At 60.1% G+C, this 20467-nt stretch overlaps 1 protein-coding gene across 11 annotated transcripts; it reads left to right on the top strand.

Annotated features, from left to right (window-relative positions):
- The first annotated feature begins 125 nt into the window (after positions 1-125).
- On the top strand, positions 126-20464 carry ARHGEF1 (Rho guanine nucleotide exchange factor 1). Of its 11 annotated transcripts, none has more exons than XM_069550858.1 (30): positions 137-334; positions 4895-4937; positions 5032-5115; positions 5965-6078; positions 8211-8309; positions 8576-8618; positions 8857-9103; positions 9751-9780; positions 10057-10156; positions 10310-10406; positions 10488-10517; positions 10756-10893; positions 11821-11935; positions 13247-13414; positions 13667-13812; positions 15634-15780; positions 16094-16176; positions 16424-16549; positions 16638-16752; positions 16878-16978; positions 17069-17146; positions 17358-17433; positions 17526-17693; positions 18200-18287; positions 18444-18530; positions 18879-18946; positions 19037-19123; positions 19490-19653; positions 19738-19840; positions 20093-20464. In XM_069550858.1, the coding sequence occupies exons 2-29, from the start codon at positions 4908-4910 to the stop codon at positions 19819-19821; spliced, it is 2913 nt and encodes a 970-aa protein (XP_069406959.1). In that variant the 5' UTR covers positions 137-334; positions 4895-4907; the 3' UTR covers positions 19822-19840; positions 20093-20464. The 11 variants fall into 11 exon arrangements, with proteins under 11 accessions (XP_069406957.1, XP_069406959.1, XP_069406952.1 ...); XM_069550851.1 differs by having other exon boundaries at positions 143-334; positions 11821-11926; XM_069550849.1 differs by having other exon boundaries at positions 158-334; positions 5411-6078.
- Positions 20465-20467: the final 3 nt, after the last annotated feature.

The raw sequence follows: 20467 nt of genomic DNA, 5'->3' as shown, positions 1-20467 counted from the left end.
CTGAGAAATGTGCTGCCCGCGCCCCGCGGAGGGGCAGACTGACAAAGCCGGGAGAAGCTAGGCGGTGTCCGGGTGGGGCCGATGCCCGCAGGTCCAGGGCGGAGCGGGGAAAGGAGGGCGGGGCCGGCGGCGAGAAGGGGAAGGAAGCGGAGGTGCCGGGCGGGCGCGGGGTGCGGGCAGGAAGCAAGGAGGGGTGGCGGGGCTGGGGCCTCCGGAAAAACGCCCCAACTTCCTGCCCCGCCAGAGCCAGGAAGCGGGAGCCGGGACACCGGGCCCGGGATCGCCGAGCCCGACCTCGGGCGCCCCGCCGGTCACCACCCCGCGCGGACACCAGGTACATCGTCCCTGGCCCCGCCCGGCCTCCCTCCCCTCGGCTGCTAGGGGAAGTGGGAAGGAGGAGAGAGGGGGCTGGGCGCTGCTGGCAGTGGAGGGGCCTCCTACCGGCCCGGCTGAGCCAGCAGCCGCCCCTCCCTGGGCCTCAGTTTTTCCATCTGTCAAAGGGGACAAAGAGAGGAGAAGTAATACTTGCTGAGGGCCCGGAAGGTGAGATGAGGGCTGCAAGCCCGGGGTCAAAGCTTCCCAACCGTCCGGCGGAGGACGGATGATCACTCCCATTGCACGAGTGGGGAAACTGAGACCCAAGGAGGAAAACCTACTCGTCCCAGGGCACGCACATCGTGAGACTGAGTGGAGTTGGGATTTGATCTCGCAGGTGCTTTCAGCCAAGCTCCGTCCTCCAAGCCTGCATACTTTAGAGCCACTCAAAGGGGAAAGCGGCAATAGGCCATAGGCTGTCTTGAAGCTGAAAGTTGCAGAACGCGTTTGAAAGCATTTTTTGGAAAGGTTTTTTTCTGGGTTGGGTCAGGAATTATACCCTAGGAAATAGGTTGTAGGGGACAAAAACTGGAGATCGTTCCCCATTGTACAGATGGGAAGACTGAGGCCCGAAGAGAGGTATTTACTTTTTCTGCATGTTAGATAGAAAGGATTTTACTTTGCAGGATTTTGTTTGCAAAATCCAGGATTTTGTTTTGCAGCCCCAGCAGAAAGTGTGCGGGGGTGTCTGGGGGGGTGGGCACTGCCGGGAGAATTAATGTATAGGCGTTGGGAATTCAAACGGTTCCACCTTAAAGCGGCGAGATAGGACGGGGACCCCAGTCTCGGGGGGGGGGGGAGGGGGCGGGGGGCGGCTAGGGGTCGGGGCGACTCCGTGATCTTGGATTGAACGAACACTGATCTGGGGGCTGGAACTATCTCCGCCTCCGGCCAGGGGGCGGGGGGCAGGGGGCGGGGTCCAGGAGAGTGACGGGGGCAGTCGATATACGGAAACGCCAGCCCTCCTAGACAGGCCAGAGCGGCCCTATCTGGCCTGCGTGGCTCAGCGGAGAGCTAGAGCGGCCGGCAAAGAGGAGTAGAGTTTTCTGGGCTGGAGCCCGGCAGGAGCGGGCTAGAACGGCTGGCGGGAGGAGTGGCGCTGGACGCAAAGGCCTACTCTTGGCTGGCTAGAGCGACTCCGAGTCGGGGGTGGGGGAGCCCGAGCCGGCGCGCGGAGGCTTCGGTTCTGGCTGCTGCGGTGCTTCGCCTCCGACCTGGAGCAGGTGAGGGACGCGGCCCCCGGCGGGCGTCAGACCCTGACACCACACGTCCTCCCCAGCATCCCTGACCATGCACGCTGCCAAGTCCCGTGTAGGATTTAGGGCCCGTGTACACCCGCCACGTCCTACATATGATTTGGGGCTTGTGTAGACCTGCCACGTTCCATGTAGATCACTAGATCCTACAGACCCTCTAAAGGGTCCTGATGACCCCGCGTGGGGGTGCGGCTCCTTACAGAAGGGGGGTTTCGATATATCAGTAGCATCTGCTAGAATCCGGGGCCCTGTGGACCGTGCGTCTCGGGGACCACCAAACTCCCCTATAGAATTCTGTACCCCTTTTAAATCTCCAGAGGTCCCCCACACTGGCTTCTTTCCCTTATGGACGTAACGATCCTGTGTGACTTATGGTCCTGTGGACCAAGGGTCCTTGTAGACCACCATGTGTCAAGCAGAATCCGGGGCCTTAGGCATTCCAAGGACTAACCTTGACTACTCTGTGTTTTAGTTTATTTAAGGCTCCCAGAGGTTCTTGGAGACCAGGGTCATCCACTTAATATCTTATAGTCCCTGAACTGTGAGTCACTCAGTCGTGTTCGACTCTTTTCGACCCTGTGGGCTGTACAGCCCTCCAGCCTTCTCTGTCCATGGAATTCTCCAGGCAAGAATACTGGTAGCTATTCCCTTCTCCAGGGGATCTTCCTGACCCAGGGATTGAACCTGGTCTCCCTCATTGCCGGCAGATTCTTTGTGGTCTAAGCCGCAAGGAAAGCCTGATGTAGACCCTGAGCCCTGCATAATACGCAGGCGCCCATGTAGTCCTTGCGCATGCCCACTTTGTTCTCGGACCCCCACCGTTAAGGACCTTGTCAACCTGCCCTCATCTCCACAGCCCCATGCACACAGCATCCTCTCTGCTGGACCGCAGGCCTTGTCAGTTGCCTTTAGATCCATCTGACCGCTTCCACCTATCACTCTCTAACTTTGCAGGACTCCTTCATGACCCATCTTTTAAAGAGCCACCCTCCTCCCCAATCCTCTCTGAGCCCAGGCCTCTGTGGAGCAGCTGAGTCCAGTCTGAACTCCTGCCCAGGTCACGGTGTCCACGTACCCGGACACCATAGGGAGACCTGCTATCTCTCAGCTTTGATTGAGATTTCAGTTTCCTAAGGTGGGCGTGTGGATTCCCCATGCTCTCAAAGCAGCACATTCTGGGAGTTAAACTCTGGAGCCAGCCTGCCTGGGTCAGAATCCTGGCACTGCTTCTTATAAGGTGCCTCAGTTTCCTCCTCTGTAAAATGGGAATAATAGCAGTAATAAGACAACTGCTCAGGGTCACTGAGAGGATTGAGTTTATACCTGTCAAGCACTAATACTGTACTTCATGGCACTTAGTACACATTACACGTTGGCTATTATTTCTTATCGTGGTGATGAGGGATGAAGGATGTAATACATATCAAGTGCACGTTCCGAGGCCTGCCTGGCACCTAAGCATTTGCTCAGATAAACCTTTGTCCTTGCCCTGGCCCTTTTGGAATCACCCCTGCCTCTGTCGAACTTTTTCCACCCACCCCTGAGTGGGATGAGCGTGGACCCTCCGTGTCCATGGTCATGCCTTCCAGCCCAGAAGCTGCAGCTGGTGGCCTGGTGAAGGTTTTCTGTCTCGGATGGGAGTAATGATAGCTTGGGGCTGCTTGTGGTTATGAGGCTTCAGTGAGTTACTTGTGAGAAGCACTTAGAGCAGCGCCTAGCACACTGTGAGTGCAGTGTAGGTTCAGCTGTCATAATAAATAATTACTACTATTCTTCTGCCTTGGTTTGCAACTTTATTTATGTGAACATTTAACAATGCTCAGATCTGAAGTCACCCAAGCTTGGATGTTGGACAAACACACTTTATGGAAAAGAATCAAAATGAGGCCTGCTTGGGTGAACCCAAAGGATGGCCCTTGGACACTCCAGAAGGCATCATTGTTTAATGATCAGAGTCAAAAGGCCGGCTGCCGTTTATTGAGTGTTAGGGAGGAGGCCAGTGGAAGAGGAGAAGGATGGGACTCAAGCGACGAGGGTTATAAATAGCTTTGGGCTGTGGGGAGAACCGCCCCCCTCGTGGTACACCCCACCCGTTTCCACAGCTCCTTCCTGCCTGACACACGGGCTCAAGTGGCATTAGTCAGACTAATTAAGAACACCGACGATGTTGGTGGGAAGACACAGGGAGAAGTGGAGATTCTAAGGGAGACAAGATGAGAGAGACAGCGAGAGATGGGAGAGAGAGGCGAGACAGCGAGCGACACGGACAGGTCGGGGACAGTGGCTGCAGGGACCAGATGTGGGGAGACAGAGGCCGAGAAGAGCGAGGAGGGGAGACAGAGAGCAAGAGAAGATAGCGTGGGGCCTCGGCGGATGTGGGGGGAGGGGAGGCAGAGACGGTGGGGAAAATGAGCCGGGGCTGAAGGAAGGGAGAGTGAAAATGAAGAATCAGGGAGGAAAGAGGCAAAAGACAGGAGGCAGACTCAAGGGAGAGACAGCCAGGGAGCAGCAGCTGGGGAGAGGCAAGCTGGCAGACAGACAGACAGGACAGGTGGGTGTGGGGTGAGGGAGAGGCACCTGTGGGGATGAGCTCTCTGATGGCCGTCCCTTACTTCCTGGGATGGGAGCCGGAAAGATGCCAGGGCCCCGAGGGAGAGAAGTGGCTTTGAGGCCTCTTGGTCCCTGAAGGAGGAGGGTTCGCAGTTTTGTTTTCTTGAGAGAGAGCTGGGGGTTGGGGGATTTGCTATTGTGATTTCCTGTCACAGGAAGTGGGGCTGGTGGGTTCAGAGGCAACATCCTGCCCCAAGCCTGTTGCAGGTCAGAGGCAAGCCCCCACACCCCAGTTGTCTCCCTCCCAGCTCCCCTCTAACTTTTCCAACTCTGTTGGCCTGCAAGCCCAGCCCCCCTAGGGCGCAACTCCCCAACCCCTCCTCCCTTACTTAGATCCAAGAGCCCCCAGGCCCTTCCTTCATCAGGAGACCCCAAATCGCAGGCTCTTGGGCCACAGCTCTCTCATGGACCCAGGCTCCTGGCCTCCAGCTCCCCCCCACACGCGGCTCCCTGTCCTCGGGCTCCCCGCCCTGGCTGGCCTCTGAAGGGCTCTTTGTCGGCACACAGAGGCCCCATTGAGCTGTGGAGGCCAGGATGGGGGGGGGAGAGGAGGCTGTTTACTCACCTTCGCACCTGGGCCAGGAATCTGTGAGTAACCGCCCTGCTCTCCCCACCTCCCACCCCTCTAACCGCGGCCCCTCCTCTTCCCCCAGCCCGGCAGTGCCCATGGAGGCAGAAGACGTTGCCCGAGGGGCGGTGAGTGGAGAGGGCCGAGGGGTGAGGGAGTTGGGTGGGGGGCGCTGTGCTTCGGGGAGCAATGTGGGCTGAAGCCATCCCTCCCCTTCCACAGGCCCCAGGGCCCCCCCGACCCGGCCTGGTGCCCGTCAGCATCATCGGGGCAGAGGACGAGGATTTTGAGATTGAGTTGAAGACGGTGAGAGGGACGAGGGCTGGAAAAGCCTCTGTCTCAAGCTCCCTGGGGCCCCAGCCCTCAAGCCCCATGCTCAGCGTCTGTGTCAGCTTACACCCTGTTCTCCATCCTCTGATGCTGTCATTTGGCCTTCTGTCTCTGCCCATCTCTCTCTCTTTTTTAAAGATGTATTTAGTTTATTTTTTGGCTGTGCTGGGTCTTCATTGCTGAGCTCGGGATTTCTCTAGTTGTGGCGGGCGAGGCGGGGGGGGGGGCGGGGGTGGGCTTCTCAACTGCGGTGGCTTCTCTCCTGTTGCAGATCACAGGCTCTAGGCACGTGAGGCCTTCAGTAGCTGCTGCACGTGGGCTCAGCAGTTGAGGCGCCCAGGCTTAATTGCTCTGCAGCATATGGGGTCCTCCCAGACCAGGGATCGAACTGGCATCCCTTGCATTGCAAGGCAGATTCTTAAGCACTGGACCAACAGGGAAGACCCCATCTCTCTTTCATCTTCCTAATACCTCCTTCCTCATCCCCTCACCCCATCCTCAGTGCCTCCTTTTGATATCACAGCACAAGCTGTCAGCCGGTTTCCTCTGATCGCAGTTTTTATCGCTGCCCACTCCCCGTAATGACAGCACAGATCCTCGTTCATCTCTCCTGATTTCTCTCTTCACCACCCACCGTTAGAACATGAAGTCTCATCCATCCTCCCCACCCCCTGACTGGCCACCATCCCAGCAATGGCACCATCAGCACCCCTACCCCCCCCCAGCTTGGATCCTTTCGGGGAAGTGCCGGGGAAGAGGGGCGAGAATCAAGCCACAAGCCCCTCCTCTGTCCCCCTCTGTCTCACTCCCATCCCCACCCCACAGAATCCCGAGGAACAAAACAACCAGTTCCAGAACCTGGATCAGGTGAAGCGGCGCCCGGCCCACCTCATGGCCCTCCTGCAGCACGTGGCCATGCAGTTTGAGCCGGGACCCCTGGTGAGGGCGGGGCCGGGGAGGCACGGGGGCGGGGCCGGGAGGCACGGGGGCGGGGCTGGGACCAGCCGCAGTGTTCAGTGCGTTAGGCCCGTGAGGATGAATGTCAGGAGGGTCTGGGAAAGAGACCCAGAGCACACAGCTTGAGAGCCAGGAAGCCAGCCATGGGGTCCAGACAAGGTTGCACCTGCCAGTGTAAATTTCTGAGCAAAGCAGGGTGCAGTTTCTCAGAGCAACGGAGAATCCAGCAACCTGGAGAAAAACCATGCCCCAGCTGCTCTCCCATGCCCGTGGCAGCATCACCTGTCAGTGACAGCGCCCTTAGCCCCAGAATCTTAAGTTCTCTGCAGGTGCTTCCAGTCAGTGCTTCAGGGCTGGTGGTTGGGAGAATGCCAGTAGCCTTCTCGGGCCTAGGCAGCACAGCAGGCCCTGGTCCAGAAACAAGGAGCCTGCTACAAGCAGCCCGCGAGGCACAGAGGACATAATGGATGCTACAGAAAACTTGTATCAGGCAGAGAATACCGGGGTGGTGTGGATGCAGAGCCCTACTATCTGGGAGACGCCTACAGAGTCTAGAGAACCCGGCAGGTGGCTTAGGGAGGAAGAAGGCTGGGTGCCGGCTGGAGAGGGCTCTGTGGGTTGGGGTCCTGCCCCATGAGGACCCCACACAGCCCAGCATAGGCCGGGAGTTGGGCTTAGACCAGGGCACTGCTCTGTACTGGACGTGGGTCGTAGTGCTGGTTGCTCAGTCGTGTCTGACTCTGCGACCCCATAGACTGTAGCCCACCAGGCTCCTCTATCTGTGGGATTCTCCAGGCAAGAATACTGGCGTGGATAACCATTCCCTTCTCCAGGGGATCTTCCCAACCCAGGGATCAAACACAGGTCTCTCACGAAACAGGCAGATTCTTCACCACCTGGAACCTCCAGGGAAGCCCCCTCCAGAAAACAAGGAGACTGATGGAAGTGGCAGAAAGGGATGCCTGGCGGCAGGGGTGGGGGAGGCAGAGAGAAGGCTGTATTGACTGACACCAAAGTTTCAGAAACAGGAAATCAGGAAATTGCCAGAAAAATGCTCTCCCCCCCAAGCCTTCCCTAATGCCTGGGGGCACTGGCCCTCTGGGCAGAGGAGTCCCCCTGCTGAGCCTGAGTGTTTCTGGAACTTGCCTTCCTGGAACTTAGCCCAGGGATTGTGCTGGTTGCTGTGTCCCTTTCCAGATGTGGAAACTGAGGCCTCGCCAGGGCTGGGGTGTGACTAACGTGACCCAGATGGCCTTCGGCGTTTTGAGCTTTGTCCTCGTGCTCTTCTCTCACCTCGTTGGCTGGAGCGGCCGGGAGATGGTTGTGGTCACCTGGGCTGTTTCCTGTTAGCCTCAGATGGAGTTTTTATTTTTGGGGGGGGTGGGGAGGGGGCAGGCATAGATTCCTGGGGCGAGTCCTTAGCCGACTGAGAGCATGTCCCTCACTGGATGAGAGTCTGCCAGGAGCCAGGACAGGTTGGAGGCCCCGCAGCATTGCCAGTGTCAGCCAGCAGAGGGCTCCTCCGTGGGCAACCTCAGGGAATGCTTGACGAATGAATGAGTGAGCGACCGTCACTTGTCCTGTTTATGTGCTTAGCCCCGCTGTGCGCTAGGCCCTGAGACACTGATGAATCAGAACCTCCTGGCTGCCACACACACACACACACACGCATCCCCTTGAGTAACACAGTATTGCTTTGCAATGGAGAGTCGCAGAGACAGACTGCCAGAAATCCAATCCCAACTTTGTCGCTTACTGTTTCCTCATTTGCAACACGGGATAATGATGGTCCTCCCCGTGGTTGAACAGATTAATGCAGGTAAAGGGTTTGGACAGTGTCGGGACGCACTGAGCCCTCTTAGTATAGCTGGGGGCGGTGTAACAGCAGCTGTTGTAACAGCAGCAGCAGAGAGAAGACAGACCAAAGAACCATTTCACAGGAGAGAAAATTAAGGGAATGGTGCAGTGGCCCCGGGCAGCTGTGAGGGAGTCAGGTGTGGGGATGGGGGACATCGGGGAGCACTTCCCAGAGGGTTTGCACCCCGAGGCTTTCCAAGGGGCAGTGCAGTTTGGGTGGGGCGGGAAGAGGATGGATCACGCTCTGTGTCCCCTAGCTCTGCTGCCTGCATGCGGACATGCTGGGCTCCCTGGGCCCCAAGGAGTTCAAGAAAGCTTTCATCGACTTCTACCACAGCTTCCTGGATAAGCACTCGGTGAGAGACACCTTCAAGGGGGCCCCCATCCCCAACCCCCTGGGCAGCCACCCTGCTCCTCCCAACCTCCACCCTGCTGAGGGCAGCGTGAAGGGAGGCCTGGCCCGCCCGGTGGGAGACCTCGTGCCAGCCTGGCTCTCCATCCACTGCTCCTCCCATCAGAGCATCATTCCCACCTGCCGCCTGGGCTACCATCCCTTCATCCCCTCATGGCTGCCCCTTCACCGCTGCGTCCTCCCCTTCACTCCATTCTCTCTCCTGAGCAGATCCTACGAGTGATGGTCCCTCCTGCTGTGGCCTTTGAACTTGGTAAGAAGACGAAAGGGGACTTTGGGGTGAGGGAGAGGTCTCTAGCAGGGACCAGGAGCCCTCTGGGGTGGGAGGCCATGCTCTCACCATGGTCCCTGGACAGCAGAGATGCCTTCCTGTCTCATGGCCACCCCAGCCCAAGGAAGCATGGTTGTCAGAGTCCAGGGGTGGGCAGGGTTAGGGGCGGACTCACGGCCCAGGGAACTGGCCCCCAGCCCGGTCCCCGTTGTCCCCGCAGACCGCACACGGCCTGACCTCTTCCCTGAGGAGCTCCAGCGGCAGTTTGTGCAGGAGGTGGTGCAGAGCCAGCAGGTAGCCGTGGTCCGGCAGCTGGAGGACTTCCGCTCCAAGAAGCTCATGGGCATGACACCCTGGGAGCAGGAGCTGGTCCAGCTGGGGGCCTGGGTGGCGCGGGACCGTGCCAGCTACGAGGCCCGGGAGCGGCACCTGGCTGAGCGGCAACTGACCCACCTGGAGGAGATGCAGTGAGTGGGGCAGGTCTCTCCTTAGCCCAGGGGGCACCCTCTGCTATCCCATCCTCGTCCCGTCCGCTTCCGGACTCCCTCTGCAGCTTCAAGGGCCATTTCCACGCATTTGGTGTCCTCTCCTGACTTCTGGGGCCTTTGTGTGCACGCTTCAGTGATGTCCAATTCTTTGCAACCCCACGGACTGTAGCCCATCAGGCTTCTCTTGCCCATGGGATTCTCCAGGAAAAAATACTGGAGTGGGTTGCCATCCCTCCTCCAGGGGCTCTTCCTAACCCAGGGGTCAAACCTGTGTCTCTTAACGTCTGTCTCCATTGCCAGGCAGGTTCTTTACCACTGGTGCCACCTGGGAAGTCTTCGCATTTTCACCCATCTGGTTTTGCATCTTCCCTTCCCAGCTTGGGGGTTCCTCCCAGTTCCCAGGTCCTGTCCGTGGTCTTGCATTCAGGCCTGTGCTTTGGGTCCTGCCCTTGCAACTCCCACCACCCCGAGTGAGGGTCTCTCCTCCAGCAGTTGTCTGTCCCAGATGCTTCGGCAGAGTGGCGCCCCCATCCCAGCTTTGAAGGGGACAGTGAGTGACCTGCTGTGCTGGGTAGTCAGGGACCCCAGGCTTAGCACATTGGTCACAGACTTCTTTCTTCTTACAGGCACACCATCTCTAACGATGAGGAGAAGAGGTGATGGAAGCAAAGAGGCCGGTGGGGAGTTTGGTGTCACGGCCCGAGGAAACGGGGTGGGGGGAGGGTCTAGCTGGGGGCCTGGGCGTTGAGCTGCATGCCTGGCTCCGTTCCCTAGAACCTCCTCTCTCTGCTTTTGCTCAGATGCTCAGCAAGAAGTGGTTGTGGGGTGGGGGTGTGAAGTGGGTGGAGGGGAAGCTGTAGGGGTGGCGGGGTCCCTGCGTCCTTGGGAGCCTGCATGTCTGTCCGTGCGCCCTCACTGTCCCCTCCCCACAGTGCCGCCGTGGTCAACGCCATCAGCCTGTACATGCGGCACCTTGGGGTGCGGACCAAGAGCGGGGACAAGAAGTCCGGGAGGAACTTCTTTCGGAAAAAGGTGCTTCCCTGAGCGCCCAGACCTGGCCTTCTCCTCCCCAGAGAGGGCCTTCCCTCCCGCCCGCTGGGAAGCCTCTGCGCCCCTGAGGTTTGAGCCCTCTGTTGACATCGGTCCAGAAATGCCCAGCTCCGCCTCCCCCCACCCCTTCCCCAGATGATAGGGAACCGGCGGTCAGATGAACCAACCAAGACCAAGAAAGGCCTGAGCAGCTTCCTGGATGCCGCCCGCTGGAACCGGGGAGAGACCCAGGGTGAGGTGCCCAGCCTTGGCCCCGCCCTGACTTCCCCATGTTGCCCCCACCTCACAGTCCCATCTCTCGTTTCACCCCCAGATATTCGAAACCCGAAGGTCGAGGTTGATGGTAATGGCCCTGAATCTAGAGCGTCATCCATCCTGGGGACCTAAGAGGGGAGGTGGGGGGACCCACAAGGTCTGAGGGAGGAGGGACAAGGGGCTGGGACTCCTGGGTCCGAGGGTGGAGGAGGGGTCTTCTGGGCGATGGGGAGGACCGAGCAGAGCGGCCTGTTAGATCCCTCGGCCCTTGTGGATTTCAGTCGCTTGACTCTCATACTCCGTTTTCTCCCTCGATACATCCCCAGCTGAGAAGCCGGGCCTTACAGAACGTAAGGGAGGTCAGGGGGCGCCTTCCCGGGACCGGAATCTTGGAGGCCCTGGGCAGGACAGCCCCGGAGTTTCTCTGCATCCTCTGTCTGGGGACAGCCCTGACCGGGAGCCAGGTGAGTTTCCTGGACCCCCCAGGAAAACAGCCCCTTGGTCCTCCACCCTCCCTGCTCCTTGTCACCAGTGTTAACTGATAACCACATCCTTCCCCTGGTTTACCCTTTCCACGGCTTTCCTCCTAAGCTCTGACCTCTGTCCTGGTGATGGATTGCCCCACCTCCTTGGACTACATTTCCCATCAGCCCCCATGGTGTCATTTCCCAGAACCCTCTCTGAGTCCATGACCGACCAGCCCCCTTAAACGGTGAACTTGGCTCCTCTATGGAAATGTCTCCCACTCCTTGTGTGACCTCCCCCCCGAGAAGGCCACTTGGCCAGGGCCTGGGTTCAAATCCTGGTTCTGCAACTTGCTTGTGTCAGGTCTTAGAAGCCCCTCCTCTCTCTGAACCTCAGCCTCCTCCCCTCCAAATGGGATACATTCTCTTCCCACAAGTCCCAGGGGAGTGCTGGGAGAATGAATGAATGTGGAGGCATCCAGTCTCCTCTCCAGGTGGGAGACTGGCACCCCAGTTTTGCGACATCTTCGCCCACTGGGCCCTGGCTGCCCATGGCCATGTTTTCAGAGCTCTTTCCATCTGTCTGCGTATGTGCTTAGCCACTCAGTCGTGTCCGACTCTTTGCAACCCCATGGACTATATGGTCCAGGGAATTCTCCAGGCCAGAATACTGGAGTGGATAGCCTTTCCCTTCTCCAGGGGATCTTCCCAGTCCAGGAATCGATTCCAGGTCTCCCGCATTGCAGGCAGGTTCTTTACCAGCTTCCATCTGTCTGTCCCACTAAAATACAGAGCAGCCACGTGGTGTCGGCCAGGCAGTGGATGGCTCAAGGAATGGAGGCCCCCAGGGTGTAGGGGGGTGGGGGTCTCACCACCGCAGGGGCCTTCCAGACAGCCTTGCTTCCCCCCTCAACATTGTCCCTGCAGGTGTTGATGCCCTCCTGGAGGTGGGGGACCCGCCTCCGCAGGGCCCAGCCAGCCTGGACGCCCCAGCGCCGCTAGAGAGCACGGAGGAGGCTGCCGACACAGAGAGGTGCCAGGGGCTGGGCGCGGGCTGGGTTGGGGTGGGGTGGGGGCGACGCGTGTTGGGAGTCGTGCTGCCACTGCGCCTGCCGTCCCCAGCCGAGCCATCTCCACTCTGCCCTGCTCCTCCCTCTTCGCCTCCTCACCCCTCTTCCTCCGCTCCGTCTTTCCTCATCTCTCCCTCCATTCCTTCTTCCTCCTTTCTCCTTCCCTTCTTCCTCTCCTTCCCTTTTCACTGATTTTTTTTCTCCTCTCCCCTTGCTCCCTCTTTCCCTCCTTTCCTCCTCCTTCCTCTTCTTCCACTTTACCCCCTCTCAGGTCTTCCTGGCCCCTCTCCCTCTGCCCCTACCACCACCCCATCTTCCATCCATCCCCCCCCATTCTTAAGCCTCCAGCCCAGCCTCCTTGCTCCTGCCTCCCAGCGCCCCCTCCCTCCCTCCCCCTAGCCCTCTGTGCTCCATGCCCGGGGGCCCTGTCCCCCTCACAGTTGGGGGGCAGGCTCTGCCCCCTGCCAGTCCTCGTGCCGCTGCTTTGGGGACCCTGTGGTGGGTGGGGGAGGTGAGTCGGGTTCCCTCTGGGTCCACCTCTGACCCTGTCCCCCTCTCTCCCCAGAAAGTGGAAGAGGTGGGTGCCTGGGCCCTGGGTAGGGGGAGGGCTAGCCCCTCCCCCATTTCTCCCAGCCCCTCCCCTCTCCCCAGGGGCCACCCCTTCCCCTACACCCCTGTGAGGGGTGGGTGGGGACACCACCCTCCCAGCCGAAGAGCTAAGTATTGAAACTGCCCCTCCCCGCCCTGGCCTCCTGGCTCTGCCCCCATCCCCCTGCCTCGGGGAAGGGAGGGGGCAGTCCTTCGCTCCCTGCTGGGTTCCCGGTCCCTGACCTTCCTCCACCAGTTTCAGTATCCCTTCTGACCACCCCCCACTGCCCCTACCCCAAAGTTACACTGGTCCTCCTGACTCTCTCCTCTCTTCTGTTGCATGTTTGATCCCTGTCCTGGTCTCTCCCCGTCTCTCCCTGTCCTGGTCTCCCTGCGTCTCTCCCTGTCCTGGTCTCTCCCCGTCTCTCCCTGTCCTGGTCTCCCTGCGTCTCTCCCTGTCCTGGTCTCTCCCCGTCTCTCCCTGTCCTGGTCTCTCCCGTCTCTCCCTGTCCTGGTCTCCCCCCGTCTCTCCCTGCCCTGGTCTCCCCCCGTCTCTCCCTGTCCTGGTCTCCCCGCGTCTCTCCCTGTCCTGGTCTCCCCCCGTCTCTCCCTGTCCTGGTCTCTCCCATCTCTCCCTGTCCTGGTCTCTCCCTGTTTCTGTCTGGGCCTGATTCTTTCCTGGCCTCGGGGTCCAGGCTGTCAGGGCGTCTGGGGCGCTCAGAGAGCCTGCGGGTGAGTGACCGCCGCCGGCCTTCCCGGGGTAGCCTCGGGGCTAAGGGCCGGGGTGGGGGCCGCTCCCGGAGCGACGTGGACATGGACCCCAGCTCCGCCACGGCCGTGCTTGGCCCTACCCGTCGAGCCACGTACGTCACTGCCCCACCCCCTCCATCCACCAAGGCAGCCTGTAGAGTCAGGGAGGCCCGGGTGGGGGATATCGGATGCTGAGATCACTGTGGGCCTCCAGTGGTCACAGGAGAGGGGTGAGCGGCTGCTTTCCAGAGATCTGGGGGCCGGTCTACAGCTTGGGCCGCCCTAGGGGATGGGCGTGGAAGGAGTCAAAGGCTCTTTCCTGGGATGCCCTGAACCGGGGACCTGACGAGGCCTCTGTCCCACAGCCCGGAGCCTGGAGACGAGGGAGAGCCGGGCCGCTCAGGACTGGAGCTGGAACCGGAGGAGCCGCCTGGCTGGCGAGAGCTTGTCCCCCAGGACATTCTGCACAGCCTGCCCAAGAGCCAGGTGAAGCGGCAGGAGGTCATCAGCGGTGAGTGCCACCCCCTTCAGCCTACTGCGGCCGAGGACACAGCCCACCTCTGGCAAAGACAGATGCAGGGGGATGGCCATCTTGGTGTTGCTTACACCAGAGCTTGAAGGCTGCCCAGTTCCCTCAGAGGGCCATTTGTTAGCTAAATTGTAGAACATCCCAGGGAACGAATGGGCAGGCAGCTGCTGGAAGTGACGTTTCCAAGGAATGGTTTTCTGTTTTGGCCATGCTGCACGGCATGTGGGATCTTAGTTCCCTGACCAGGAATTGAACCCACACTCCCTCCCTGCAATGGAAGCACAGAATCCTAACCACTGGGCCACCAGGGAAGTCCTCTCTAAATGATTTTTTGTAGTGCGGGACGGTGTTGACGTGCACAGCCAGAAACGGTCTATAAAAGCTGCATTTCTAGGAAAAGCCTTTGTCTCCTTGTTTGTGAAATGTGGCTAGTGATAACTCCTCCCTTAAAAGCCCCACAGAGATGAAGATGAGAGGATTCGTGCATTCAGCCCAATGATGGGTCCAGGGTCAGAGCATTCAGCTGTGACTGCTGTTACGACTATGATCTTGAGCAGTCAGGGGAGAAAAAGATTCCCACCCAGAAAAGTTTGGGAAGATAATATAGTCTTAGCAATGCTTGCTTCTGAGCTGAGAGATACCATTTTTATCTTACTCCTTCCCTGTGATTTCAAATTGTGTCTGTGTTGAGGGAGGTTTGCCAGATGTAGAGTGTTTTGGGAAGCTCATTTGGAAGTTAATTTACAGATTATTTAATGGCCGAGAAGGATTCTCATTCAGAAGTTTTAGGGCAGTGGATAGATGCCCTTTGGGTCACAGGTCCTTCTGAGAGTAATGATCAAAACATTCCCAGTGCCATCTGATAGAACCTTCTGGAATGATGGTCACATGCAATAAATATCTGTAGTTTCCAACATGGTAACCACCAGCCACTTAACAGCTGTTGAGCATCTAAAGTGTGGTGAGCACAACTGAGAGCTGAATTGTGCATTATGTTTCATTTTAATTAAGCAAAATTTAGAGTTACTGGCATGGCTAGTGGCTACCATGGTGGACTGCATGGCGGTTTCTCTCACCAGAAATACATGCTTAACGTACAAAATCATGCATTTAGTCTCTGGGGATTTGGGGGATCACTGGAACTCGGGCACGCACCCCCTGGAGGCCCCTGGATCCCAGGCCATCAACCTGTCAGAGTCATTGTGCCAGAAACAGCCTGAGAAACTTGCTGGATGGTTAGACTTGCAACGCAGCTACACGCAGTGAGGCAACCAACTTGTCCCCGATTTGCCTGGGACTGTCCTGGTTTGGGGACTTCCCAGGTGGCACAGTTGGTAAATAATCTGCCTGCCAGTGCAGGAGATACCGGAGACATGGGTTCGATTCTTGGGTTGGGAAAAATCCCCTGGAGGAGGAAATGGCAACCTGCTCCAATATTCTTGCCTGGGAAATCCCATGGGTGGAGGAGCCTTGTGGGCTACAGTCCATGGGGTCACAGAGAGTCAGACATGACTCAGTGTGCATGCCCACACGACCTAGTTAGCACTGAAAATCTCATGTCCTGGGAAGCCCATGGTATGCGGCAAACTGGGACTACTGGTCCCCTTGGCTGGCTGCAGCCACCATATGAGAAAGGCAGTGGGATGGAGGACTTATCAGAGGCTATTTCAGGGGCGAGTGGCTCCACCCAGAGTCATCCTTGTGCCATCCCCTCCCCAGCCTGCCTCTGAGAGGGCCCCCCTACACCCCCAGAGTCTGCATGCTCGCCAACCCCAACTGTTCCTCTGTCCACTGTCCCCGCAGAGCTCCTGGTGACGGAGGCTGCCCATGTGCGCATGCTCCGCGTGCTCCACGACGTCTTCTACCAGCCCATGGCGGAAGGGGGCTTCTACTCCCAGGAGGAGCTCCAGAACATCTTCCCCAGCCTGGACGAGCTCATCGAGGTGCATTGTGAGTGCGGGGCTGTGGCCCTCCCATCGTCCCACCTGTCAGCTCTCTGTTCCGTTGCCTTGCCGTTGACCCCGGGCAGCCTCTGGTCTAGCACTGGGGAGGGCCACACTCCAGATCCCCAGAGCTCACCTCCCAGGGGACACATCATCAACAGGCATGGGGCGGGGAGTCGGGGCGAGGGGGCGGTCACCGGCCCCAAGGACCCGACACACCCACCTGCAGTCCAACCCCCCATTCCCCAGCACCAGACCAGCTCTGCATCCGATCTCGGGGACCCTGACAGAGCACCGCCTTTCCTCTCTGCTCCCTACAGCCCTATTCCTTGATTGCCTGATGAAGCGGAGGCAGGATAGTGGCTACCTCATCGAGGAGATCGGAGATGTGCTGCTGGCCCGGGTGAGAGCGCCCAGCCTAGGCACCGCCCACTTGCCCCTCCCCTCCCCTCCACTGCGCCGCCCCTCCACTCCACTGCCCCGCCCCGCCCCTCCAGCGCCCCGCCCCCCACCCCCTCCTCCTGGCTAGGGACCTGGAACCCAGGCCCGGGGTCTCAACCTTACCCGCATCCAAGCCCCAGGGGTCTGGGGCTCTAGCCCTGTCCTCCAGCCCACCTGAAACACCCTCCTTGGCCTGCCTCTCGCTGTAGTTCGATGGTCCTGAGGGCTCGTGGTTCCAGAAGATCTCCTCCCGCTTCTGTAGCCACCAGTCATTCGCCTTAGAGCAGCTCAAAGCCAAACAGCGCAAGGAGCCCCGGTTCTGTACCTTCGTGCAGGTGAGGTGGGGTGGGAGGTGGTCCGGGCTCCAGGGTCCCCAGGGAGGGGGGCCGGTGTCCTGGTGTCTCAGAGCTGCTGTTCCTGCAGGACGCCGAGAGCCGGCCCCGGTGCCGCCGGCTGCAGCTGAAGGACATGATCCCCACGGAGATGCAGCGTCTGACCAAGTACCCCCTGCTTCTGCAGAGCATCGGGCAGAACACAGGTAGAGAGAGCGGCCCCACCCCGTCCTGCCGGACCCTGGCTCTCCGGCCTCCAGCCTTGGCGTCGGGACCCGGAGCTTCCAGGGTTGGGGTTCACCCCGGGGCCGGTCTCCCCCTTTGCCCACAGAAGAGTCGGTGGAACGGGAGAAAGTGGAGCGGGCGGCCGAGTGCTGCCGGGAAATTCTGCAACATGTCAACCTTGCCGTGCGGGACATGGAGGACCTGCTGGTGAGCTGCACAGGGCCCTGGGCCAGGGCGGGAGGGTGTGCGTGTGCAGAGGTCTGTGGAAGCTAGTGACCCTCCCTTCCCTGCCCCTAGCGGCTCAAAGATTATCAGAGGCGTCTGGATTTGACCCACCTGCGGCAGAGCAACGACCCCATGCTGATCGAGTTCAAGGTGCCCTCCCCGCTGCCCTCCCCTCCTCTCTGCCCACCCTCGGCATTCTCTGATAGCACACCTGGGAAGAAAGAGGGGCCCCTCAGCTCTGACCCCACCCCCCTTATTTCCCAGCGGGGAATGGGCTGACCTGACCGACCCCCCCCGGGGTCATCCTCACCTTCCCCCACCCCACCTTCACCGGCCATCACCCCTTCCTTCCTGCCTCCAGAGCCTAGACATCACCAAGAAGAGGCTGATCTACGAGGGCCCACTGACGTGGCGGGTGACGAAGGACAAGGCTGTGGGTGAGCGCCAGGGCAGCGAGCAGGGCGGGGGGAGGGCACCTCAGGGCCAGGGTGTCAGGTGGGGGTGCTGAGCCCTGACCCCCAACCCGCAGAGGTCCACGTGCTGCTGCTGAATGACCTGCTGCTGCTGCTTCAGCGCCAGGACGAGCGGCTCTTGCTTAAGTCGCACAACCGGACGCTGACACCCACACCCGATGGCAAGACCATGCTGCGGCCAGTGCTGCGGCTCACCTCCGCCATGACTCGCGAGGTGGCCACCGGTGAGGCCCCGGGCACGGCCGTCCCCAGGATGGCGGAGGAACCCTCCGAAGAGCTGGGCGCACATGCTCTGCGCCCAGGGGCGGGGGGGTAGGGGGGATGGCTGGCAGCCCTGAGGCTGAGGCTGGGTAGGGGGACCCTGGACAGGACACGGCCGGGGTGCCAGGCTGGCTTGTGGATTTTAAGTTAAATGGGAAACTGCCCCCAGGTTTTTGCACAGAAGAGCTGCTAGTTCTAAGCAGTATTTTGAAAAAATGCCCTGGCCGCCTCTTGGGGGCCATAGGGAGCAGGAATTGAAACCTGGTGGGGCCATGATGTTGGGAGTGGTCCTGGAAGTCTTGTAGGTGGAGCAGATGGGGCACTTATTTCCTGATTAGATGAGGGAGGGTTCTGGAGGGGGACAGAGTGGGTAAGTTGAGTCCTGGGAGCCCTAAGGTTGTGGGGGACTTCCCCAGGGGCACGTTGGGGTGACCCTGGCTTTGAGCCTCGCTTTTCCCTCCCCTTGCAGATCACAAAGCCTTCTATGTCATTTTTACCTGGGACCAGGAGGCCCAGATATACGAGCTGGTGGCGCAGACAGTGTCCGAGCGGAGGATGTGAGTGGGTCTGGGTTCCTGGGTAGACCTGGAGTGGGTAGAGGGGGAAGAGGAGGAGGCCTGGGCCCCAGGGTTTCTGGGGACAGGGAGGGGAGGAATGTCCTGGCCCAGGGTCTGGGGGCTCTGATGGCCCAGGGGGCTGGCCTGTCTCCTCAGCTGGTGTAGCCTCATCACCGAGACCGCTGGATCCCTGAAGGTCCCCGCCCGCACCTCCAGACCCAAACATCGGCCTGGCCCCAGCAGGTGAGGGGGCCAGGAGAGGGCGCTAGAGGTCAAGGGGCAGCCTCCCCGTGTGTCCCCAGAACCCGCGCTCCAGCCCAGTCTCCATGTGTGTGCATGTGCACGTGTGTCTGTGCATGCACGTGAAGGGGTGTGCGCGTGTGCGCCCACCCCGCCACAGCCCATCTGTCTCCAATCCAGGCCTCTCTGTCTTCCACTGGCCAAGCCTCTCTGTCTCCCTGTCTCCCAAATTCGACCTCTGTCTCTATCTCCGGACCTCCCTGCCTTCCCCACCTCCAGCTCCCTGTCTCCCTGCCCTGGCTGCCTACCAGGGCCAGGGTGGTGGGGTCACCCGGCACTTGCTCCCCCCAGCACCCGCGAACCCCTGCTTAGCAGCTCCGAAAACGGCAATGGCAGCCGAGAGATGCCCCCGGCGGATGGTGAGCCTTGATAGAGGGGTGATGAGTTGGGGGGAGGGTTCCACAGGAAGCCTGGCAGGGTCTGAGCCCCCTCTCCGCTCCCCGACCCAGGTCGGATGGAGAGACTCTTCAACTCCCTCCTGCCCTTCTCCAGACAAGGCCTCGAGGGCCAGCTCGCCGCCAAGGCCCTTCAGAAAGGTAGCTCAGCCCCACCCGCGCAGGGCGGCCACCGCCCGCCCCCACACTGCTTTCCCACCTGCCTGTGCTCAGGCACCGGAAGCAAGCCCACCCAGTCCACCACATGCACAGCCCCAGGCTGCACCGCCGTCCTTGGTGGCCCCAAGTTGCCTCCTGCAACCCCTGCCCCTGACCTTCAGTGCAGCCTCTCCCCGGGTGCCCTCCCCCTCGGCCCCAGCTTCACACCCCTGCACCCCTCCTCGCATCCCCTTCCGCAGGTCTTGCTAACCAGAAGCTCCTTCCCACCGTAGGCCCTCACCCATCCCCAGCTACATCTTCCAGCCCTCGCCCCCCCACCTCTGACTCTGTCCCCTTACCCCTGTCCAGTGCTGACCCTGAAACAGCTCCTGTTGCCTTCAGAGGAAGACAGCGGGGCAGGGCCTCCCCTCGAAGGGGATGGGGTCCCAGGGGGCAGCCCCTCGACCCCAGCACAGCCCCAGGAAATTCGGGAGGAGCTGCTCAGCCTGGAGGAGACCATTAAACAGCTGGAGGTGGTGTGGCCTGGGAGTGGGAGCAGGGAGGAAGGGGCTGACTAAGTGGAGGAGCCCTTCTCACTGATGATCCCCCAAAACCAGGAGGTGGAGGAGGAGTTTTGCCGCCTGAGACTCCTCCTGTCTCAGCTTGGGGAGAACACCGTCCCCCAGTCTGGCTGTACCTGAGGTCCCCTGCCCCAGGCAGGTGAGTGGAAGACCGGGGGAGCCGGGCACAGTCCAGAGAGGAGGCGCCAGAGCGGCCGCATCGGATGCTAACGGCTGCACAGCCCCGTCCGGTTTCTCTCCCTCCATCTTTGACTTTCTGCGTCTCCCCACTCCGCCTCCTGTCTCCATCTCTGTTTCTCTGGCTCTTCTGTGCTGTTTCCCCACCCTCCCTTCCACCCTATCCATCTTTCCTCCCGTCTCCCTTCTGCTCCTGCCTCTCCCCTGCCCTCAGGTCTTTCGCAAGAAGGAGCGGGCGCCCACCACTGCACAACCGTGACTACCCAGTGTCTCCAACCCCAGGGGCCTGAGGAGAGGGAGCCGGGCTGCCCCAGGCCACGCCTTGTGGGGGTGGGGGGGCGCCCAGATGGGATCACTGCCCCCGGCCACCTCCCACTGGCTTTGGCCTTCTCTCCCTCCTACTTGGGGGACTCAGGGCTTCATTCCGGGGGGGCACCACCTGGCCCCCATTCCTGGGCCATCTCAGTATTGCCTGGGTGGGGGGGGGGGTTGTCCAGGCCCTCCAACCCCCACCCCCAAGTGCCTTTGCTCTGTTTTTATACCCTGAATTGGAGGTTTATTTTTTAATATATATTATCTAAGGAGAGGT

Source organism: Ovis canadensis, chromosome 14, assembly GCF_042477335.2.
Source record: "Ovis canadensis isolate MfBH-ARS-UI-01 breed Bighorn chromosome 14, ARS-UI_OviCan_v2, whole genome shotgun sequence".
Classification (NCBI taxonomy): domain Eukaryota; kingdom Metazoa; phylum Chordata; class Mammalia; order Artiodactyla; family Bovidae; genus Ovis; species Ovis canadensis.
Note: the sequence above shows the minus strand (reverse complement) of the source record. Positions and strands in the feature narration are given on the sequence as shown.

What these genes read in the sequence shown, in the direction of transcription:
- ARHGEF1 (XM_069550847.1), top strand. Translation starts at nt 3,864, where the DNA reads ATGGGAGAGAGAGGCGAGACAGCGAGCGACACGGACAG. An exon ending in AGTTTGAGCCGGGACCCCTG is followed by an intron (nt 6,079 to 8,210) that starts GTGAGGGCGGGG and finishes TGTGTCCCCTAG; the next exon opens with CTCTGCTGCCTGCATGCGGA. An exon ending in CGCCAAGGCCCTTCAGAAAG is followed by an intron (nt 19,124 to 19,489) that starts GTAGCTCAGCCC and finishes ACCCCTGTCCAG; the next exon opens with TGCTGACCCTGAAACAGCTC.